This window comes from Sinocyclocheilus rhinocerous, unplaced genomic scaffold (assembly GCF_001515625.1).
Source record: "Sinocyclocheilus rhinocerous isolate Xijiao unplaced genomic scaffold, SAMN03320098_v1.1 scaffold910, whole genome shotgun sequence".
Taxonomy (NCBI): Eukaryota; Metazoa; Chordata; class Actinopteri; order Cypriniformes; family Cyprinidae; genus Sinocyclocheilus; species Sinocyclocheilus rhinocerous.
In genome coordinates this window covers 577,898-586,422 of record NW_015667266.1, presented here as the reverse complement: position 1 = coordinate 586,422, position 8,525 = coordinate 577,898, and the positions used below count along the sequence as shown (strand labels likewise).

Here is an 8,525-nt window from a genome sequence, read left to right as displayed (position 1 = left end):
CCAGAGCCCCTTCACGTCATGACCGCCACACCAGAGCCCGATCGCGTCATGAACGCCACACCAGAGCCCCGTCACGTCATGACCGCCATACCAGAGCCCCTACGTGTCATGACCACCACACCAGAGCCCGGTCGCGTCATGACCGCCACACCAGAGCCCCGTCGCGTCATGACCGCCACACCAGAGCCCGATCGCGTCATGAACGCCACACCAGAGCCCCGTCACATCATGACCGCCATACCAGAGCCCCTACGTGTCATGACCACCACACCAGAGCCCGGTCGCGTCATGACCGCCACACCAGAGCCCCGTCGCGTCATGAGCGCCACACCAGAGTCCCGTCCTGTCATGACCGCCACACCAGAGACCCGTCCCGTCATGACTGCCACACCAGAGCCTCAACCCATCATGGCTGCCACGCCGGAGCCCCGTCATGCCATGGCTGCCATACAAGGTTTTTTTGGGGGAGGGGGCCTATAGGACACAAGCTCCTGCGGATGTGGAGCTTGGGCCAAGACAGATAAGACTAATGGACAGTGTTATGGATCCACCAATGATGTCAGTTCGAGCGACTTGCATCCCTGTGGCCTCAGGGCTTTCAAACCCCGTGGCCTCAGTGCTGTCCGGACTGCAGGTCCTCCCTCCGTCAGCTGTACTGCCCATGATGGCGGTTGCCATCTTGTGTGTATGGGATGCACACTGCTCTCCAGTCCATGAATCTGCTCCAGAGCCTGTTCCAAGTCCATGGATCCACTTCAGAGCCCGCTCAACACCCTAGAGCTCAGTCCTGTGTTGGCACCAACCTGTGAGGTTCTTGCCTGTCCTGTTTTGACCACAGTGGTCACACGTAAACCCTCTGCCAGTCCTGTCACGGCCAAAGAGGCCATCCCTGAACCCCTTGCCTGTCCTGTCACAGCCATGGAGGCCGTTCATGAACTCTCTGCCTGTCATGTTACTGCCACTGAGACCATTCAAGGTTACTCTGCCTGTTCTGTCACAGCCAGGTGGTCTGTCCATGCTCCGCCATGACCTCCTGTGGTCTTCTGCTCCTCAGGCTTCACCTTGGTCACATGCTCTGCTCTGGTCACCTGCTCCACCGGCTCCACCCTGGTGGTCATCGTAGGGATCCTCAGTCCCGCCAGCTCCGCCCTGGTGGTCTTCAGCTCCACTCTGGCTTCCAGGCCTGCCATTGCTCCACGGTCTATGGTCTCCGCCATTGCTCCACAGTCCAGGTCCTCCACTGCTCCAAAGTCCATGCCATGATCAAGGTCCTGTTTTCCTTCACGGGCCTGGCCCTCCATCCCTCCCACTGTTCCGCCTCTGTATTACCACCCTCCTAGACTTTTAGAGTTTTGTTTGTTTTTGGGGTGGGTGTTTCACTAGGGCGTCAGGTACCACCCTTAGAGGGGGGAATATGTAACTTGGGTTTTGGGTTTTGTTTCATATTCATTGTTTTCATGTCTTTTTTTTCATAGTCACGGTTTCTGTCATGTCATGTGTTTCTTTTTCTCATTGGTTGGATTTTGTCATGTGACCCCAATTTTTGATTTATATAGCCCTCATGTTGCCATTGTCCATTGTCTAGCTTTCTTCATGTAACCACGGTTTGGTGAGTTTGTTCATGTTTTGCTTTGCTAAGACTTGTTTATTGTGTTTCTGCTCACGTTTGGATTTGATGAAACTACACATTGATTCTCATTTCTTTTTTTCTTTTTTGGATTCACCTTGCCTCCAGTGGACAATCATTACAGTTTAGTTTAAGTTGATGTGCAAAAACACACAACAAAATTACTAAAACTTTAAATAAAATTAAAATGAAAACAGAAAATATGAAAATAAAATCTAATTAAAAAACTTCAGATACTAAAATAAAACTGATACTTGACAAAATAGACAAAAGTGCAAAACTGCACTTGTATTGCAAGACTTTTCTGCCCTCTTGTGTAATACAATTAATTAATATTTTGATTTATGTAACTTAAACGTTTGTGTTCAGTAATGATTTCTTCAAAAACAGTTCAGTCCTCCCTTCTGTAATGCCCTTGTCCTGTTGTCTCTTCCTCAGGAGTGATTTCATCATGTGATGGGCATGGCTGGTGGTTGGAAAGGCGTGGCTCTGCGTTTCACGCTGTGTTTGACGGACGGCGTGAGCTCCTCCCCTCTGTTCCTCCTCAGCTGAAGACAGTGGGCGTGTTTCTAAATGTGGGCGGGGCTTCGATCACCTTCCACAATCCAGTAACTCAAGAGTTTCTCGCCGCCGTCCCCTCCCACTTCAGTGTCCCCCTCCGTCCTGCTCTTCAACTGGGCCAGGGAAGACTGAAGCTCCGCCCCAACCTGCCGCCGCCCAATCACATCTTTCTCAGCCACAGCTCTGCCTATCGGGGTCCAGGAGGGGTGGAAAGTGTGCGCTGGAGGCGGGATGTACCGTTCGGGTCGGTGAGGACCGTGATTCAGAAGTTTGAGGAGATGTCGGTTGTGTCAGACTCAGATTCGGGTCTCGTGTCCAGCGTCAGCTCACTGTCTGAGACCAATAACAATACGGAACGGCTCCGTTCCAAAACCTAGTACACTTTCTACATAGACAGCATCGTAAGGCGTGCTCCCTAGGTAGACAGGAACATTATGCCGCCTTCTAAGATCTCTTCTTTTGGACAAAATATAAAGCAGCATCACATGTATGCTTCTTAAAAAAGTTTGCAAAATGCAAACAGCGCCACCTGTAGGGCAGAAGCTCTTAAAGAAAAAACAAGCAAAATGTATATAAATTTTTTTAAACAAGCTCATTTATTGTCTTACTAGGTTCTTGTGGTGATTTTATTTTGTTTATATTCAGTGGGACTATATTTTCTGTATTATATTTAGTGATTGCAAGAGATTGTGTTTCCAAAATTATGCACATTAAACAAACACCTAATTAAAATACTGTACAATAACCAAAGATACCACAACTCATATACAGGAAATAAATAAAATTATTTGGAAATATTAATTGCATGATCACAGTCAAACTACCCGTTAACAATTTTTTTTTTAAAGCTTAAAAATATTCCTGAAATACTGTAAATAATATGTAAATAATAAAACCTGTTTATTATTACATGTCTCTCTGGGATACTTGATTGTTGTTGGTCAATGGCAGCATTCAGACACCAAATATTTATGAATAATGACACTAAATTATAGCTATATCTAAAGTTTCATAAAATATCTTAACAGTGTCTCAAACTGTGCTCAGATTTGCTGAGAAACCAAAAACTGTAATAAGAAGTCTGAGATCTCAATATGAACTCAAATATTTCTCATCAAATTATATAAGCAGTGTTATTTTAGCATCTTTGATATACTGTCATATTTTGTTAATATTTTAAATTAGATTTTATTTATATAGTTTTGTTTCATTTTATTTTTTAAGTTGTAGAAATTTGGGGTTTTGTAAATGTTTTTGTCGTTTTATGTATTTTTTAAAATATGTCTCTAAAGTTTTTATTAAAGTTTTAGTTTAAATAATTTTAGTTTAAATTTTTTAAATAATACTTAAACTAAATTAAAATGAGAAATGCTGCCTTGGCAAATAGCTGAAATAAAATAATTGTTTTAATTTCATTTTAGTATTTTATTTTATTTTCAGTTAACATTTATTTTATTTCAAGTAATGAAAATGACTTTAAAATGAGAAATGCTGCCTTGGCAAGTAGCTGAAATAAAATAATTGTTTTCATTTCATTTTAGTATTTTATTTTATTTTCAGTTAACATTTATTTTATTTCAAGTAATGAAAATGACTTTTTTTTTACTGTTTTAGTTTCAATTAACATTCATTTTATAGCTTAGTACTCTTATTTTATGACAACTATTAACTTATTTGGGTGTTTTTATTTATCATTAAGAATTGTGTGAAAAACATCTGACACAAATTTAATACTGAAATAAAATCTGTCTAAAAGATCCATTCTATGAACAACAATTTACAATTTTCTTCAAATACTTGAATCATTTGACAGAATCTTGATGAATCTAGAATTGTGCTTCCTTCTTCTCTTTTCTCGCACATTGTCTCAGCTCTGTGTTCACGTTTTGGACGGGACAGTGAATTCATCGGACCACACACACACACTGATGTCTTGTATATTGTCTCCTGAAAAATCGATCAGTATCGGTCTGTCTGAGAGACAGGAGGAATGTTAAAGGCCTCTCACATTAGTCGTACGGTTTACTGTTCAGATAAACCACTCAAAAACAAGGCTTGAAAACAAGCATGCACGTCATTTACCTTGTAAACACAAACTCTGTGAGTGTCTTGCTCTGGGAAAGTGGAAAGTGGTATCTAGATCAGCATTCACAGGCCAATCAGAGAGAGAAACTGTTGATTTTATTGCTCACGGGTTGATCTTTCATGTGGAGGTCTCAGTTACGCCTCATTTAAGTGTTAGCTTGTCTCAAATGTTTCTTCTACAAGTTCTAAGGATAAATAATCAACAAGAGACACAAATGAGTCAATAACGCTCATACAAAATGTTTGAGTTCGTATCACTGACATCTTTTTCCTCAGGAAAAACACCTGAGAAGCAAGATATAGTTAAAGAGATTCAAAGAATGTTAAAATATCCCGTTTTCTTGTCATGATTAGAACATTATTTAAAGCTTACAAAACGTTTCTCACAATGTTCTACTAATTTGTTCACCCAAAATATAATTTATTTGAATGTATACTTTTAAAATTCTAAAAACATTAAAATGTCCAATTTTCTTGTCGTGATTAGAGCATTATTTAAAAGTTACAAAACCGTTTCTCACAGCGTTCTACTAACTTTATTTTCACCCAAAATATAACGTCATTTGAATGATTATTTTATAACATATTCGTAAAACAGAATGTTTTTCTCTCAATGTTATGAGAACATATTTCAAATATTAGGAAAGTTACATGAACGTTCCATAAACCTCATTTTAAGAGTGTTCTGTCCTAACATTTATATAACTTTCCCTGTTAACTGGGTTCCTACTGGTCTATATGATATGTTCTCCAGGTTCGACTGAGGTGAGAAAGCAAAATGCAAGGCCACCAATTCACACCAGGGTCTGATCAAGCCGCATATTGAACCAGTCTGTCTCCCCTAATATGCATGAAGGAGCTGCATTTGCATATTAAATGAGTAATTCTGTCTGTTAGTGACCTGTTAACTTCATCTGTTTCTCATTATTATTCCATTATCACAATGCATTCATGTCGTGACGCCCTTGAAAACGGCATATCAGTGAGTTCCTGCTGAAAACAAATGTTTCTCACAAACCAACTCTGATTCATTTGGCCTCACGAGTGACTAGTTTGTTGTTTTTATGTTTTATTTCTACTTTTGCTGCTGCCAAAATGCATCAGAACCTATAAATGAATACATGTTGAGTGAGTCAGCCGCCTGACGCCGTATGTGTGTCGTAATGATGATGTCTGGACATGATAAACACTCGGTGTGCATTGGGACAGGATGTGTGTATTTACTGTTTCCCGACAGTTTTCAAACATTCATCAGATAGAGAGCCGCGGTGACTTACCATCATCAGGACCACGACACCAGTCATCCACCGACAGATAGAAGAAGATTTACAGATGTTCTGCTGTAAAACCCTCTGCAAAACAGATGCATATTAAAAGACGATATACACACAAATAAAGCAATGAAACAGACTAATAGTGAATTCATGTACACAGATAGCCCATTGCAGTCAGGTGGATTCAAGGCATAAGCATTGTTTTTCATGCACTGCTCAATTTTGAGATTTGGCTTTACGTAACTTGTTGTTTCAGGTTGGTGGAAGGAAAACATCTAAAATACACTTTTAAGTCTTTATTTAATTGCATGTTATCTATTCGTGTTTGTAGATTTCAATTACCATTTTCTCAAAATGAGTTTTTTCTCGACTTCAGCAGCACTTGCATACACCAAAACTTAGAGTTTTATTCCTATCTATATTCTGAAGGTTTTTATAGAGGGGTTTGTTCATATATCATTCGAGCATTCTATTATTGCACTTTATCTATTTGCATCTGTAGACTTTTTTTACAATATACTGTATATCTTTAAAGTCTGTTTTCTCAAAATCATTTTGTTTCTCCACTTCTGCAGCACTTACAAACACCAAAACTTAGAGTTTTATTCCTGTCTATATTCTGAAGGTTTTTGTAGAAGGGTTTGTTTATATACCATTTGCATGGTTTTATTATTGCACTTTATTTATGTATATAGATTTCAATTATAATACATTTCTTTAAAAGCTGTTTTCTCAAAATTAGTTTTTTCTCTACTTCAGCAGCACTTACATACACCAAAACTTAGAGTTTTATTCCTATCTATATTCTGAAGGCCTTTATAGAAGGGTTCGCTCATATATCATTCGCCTGGTTTTTATTCCTTTACGTTTTATTCTGGCTGTTAAAAGTATTTTCTGATTTATGAAGTGATAAAAAGAGAAATCCAAAATCCCCTCTATAAAAACCTTTAACTCTAATATGTCAACAAAATCAGACAAGAATTTTGAACCTGGCTTTATCCAATGTTCAGGAAAATTGTACAAGTTCATATTTAATTATATAATGCCTAACTTTCATATTTAAACATAACATTTAAAAAAACGGTTTGCAATTCTTAATGTAATCAATCAACTGGGTAATTATGGTGAAATCTATAAGTTACCTGGGGTGTCTTGACTTTTACACCTGACAAAACATTTTACAGTGTATATTCATATACTAAGGCGATCCAAAAATGGTATGCAATGGAACTTTCATAAGTACCATGGTACATATTCAGAAAAGGCTATTTAAAGCATATAAAGGTACTACCACCATAGAAGTACCAAAATATACTATATAGTTTAATGTACAGTATATCATTGTCCTTTGATATATACCATGTTACTGACTGATTGCATTAGATTCACACAAATATTATGGTTAAAATCAATTAAAACAAGGTAAAAACAAGGTAAATCAATGGCAATACCACATTGTGTTTGTGTCATTATGATATTTGAGTTTTTATCAAACACACATATGTCTGTGTACTATTACCTGAAATCTTTTGTCTAAGAAAAGACAGAAATATCATCTTCAAATGGAAGCAGATTTAGTGTAAATGCCTCTGCAGAACAAATACATACTGAAAAAATAAATAAATACACTAATAAAGTAATCAAACAGACTAATAGTTAAATAATGTACACAGATAATTCAATGTAGTCAGGTGGATTCAGACATATTAAATCATATTTTTGACTTTTACACATGACAAACAAGTTAGTGTATATTCATATACTATGGTACTGTGGTCCAAAATGGTATATTGTATGGAAATGCAATGGGGGGAAAAGGGTACTTTAAAGCATTTAAAGGTATTACTACCATATAAATATCAAACTACTATACATTTTAATGTTTAACTGTCCTGTGATATATATATATATATCAAACATTTATATAGTCAAAATGACATGAATCAAGTGAGAATAATTAGATGCAATTATATTAACATGGCTACTTAAACATATCGTCGTTTGTGCAATCGTATTATCTGAAAGTTTTGCCTAAGAAAAGACTGAAACTCTTATCAGAATACACACACACCTCTCCCCTCATTATAAGACGAGGTTCCTGTCGGTTTCTCCTCGTGAATGCGTCCATAATATCTTCTGTTATCACCTCATGATGAAATGCAAAGAGCTCATGATCGATTGATGATCGATTCCCATTCTCGGCGGATGCGCGCGCGCAGGTGTGAAGCACCATCAGCATGAAAACAACACACCTTACCTCACACACCTCTCTCTCACACACACACACACACACACACTCAAGCACCTCGTGTGTACCTGTGAACTCACTTCGGAAACGCTAATACACACACAGACCATTTGCTGTGTATATTGTGATGTTTAGTTCTGTCTCACATGTCTGTTAACGGAGCATAATGAGACTATAACACATACACACCCATGACCGTGAGAAACTTCATTAAGAGGGTATAGAATGCATTGTACATTAACTGTAAAAATTCTAGGAGGAAAATGTATTTATTAATGATAATAAATAAATAAATGGGTAATGTAATAATAAAATAACACAAAATAATAATAATTTATAATAATTTAGTGAATTTAAAAAATGTATAATTGTTTAATGTAGCATATGTAAAATGTATAAAATAAATGTATACAAATTCAACTATAATAATTATAAATTATAATACTTAATTAAATCATAGATAATATAATAATAATAGTAATTTTTTAAAAATTAAATAAAATAACATCAAAATATAATTAAGCTATTTTTATTGAATGTAAAATTTATAATCGTTTAATATCACCTAAATAAAATGTATTATATAAATGCATAGAAAATCAACTATAATAATTCTACATTCTAACAAGCAAAACAAAAAATAACAAAAATAATAAATAAATGTAAAAATAATTAATAAAACAACACAAAATTATAATCAAGTTATAGTTTTTATTATTGAATTTATAAT

The 8,525-nt window shown here is 36.9% G+C and overlaps 1 protein-coding gene across 1 annotated transcript in view; it reads left to right on the top strand.

Moving 5' to 3' along the window:
• Positions 1–2,829, top strand: part of LOC107733395 (ret finger protein-like 4B) — a 6,190-nt gene extending 3,361 nt beyond the window's left edge. The window contains exon 4 of the mRNA XM_016544996.1: positions 2,066–2,829. Coding sequence (XP_016400482.1) covers positions 2,066–2,565 — 500 coding nt within the window. The 3' untranslated portion in view covers positions 2,566–2,829. The remainder of the gene's footprint in view (positions 1–2,065) is intronic.
• Positions 2,830–8,525: the final 5,696 nt, after the last annotated feature.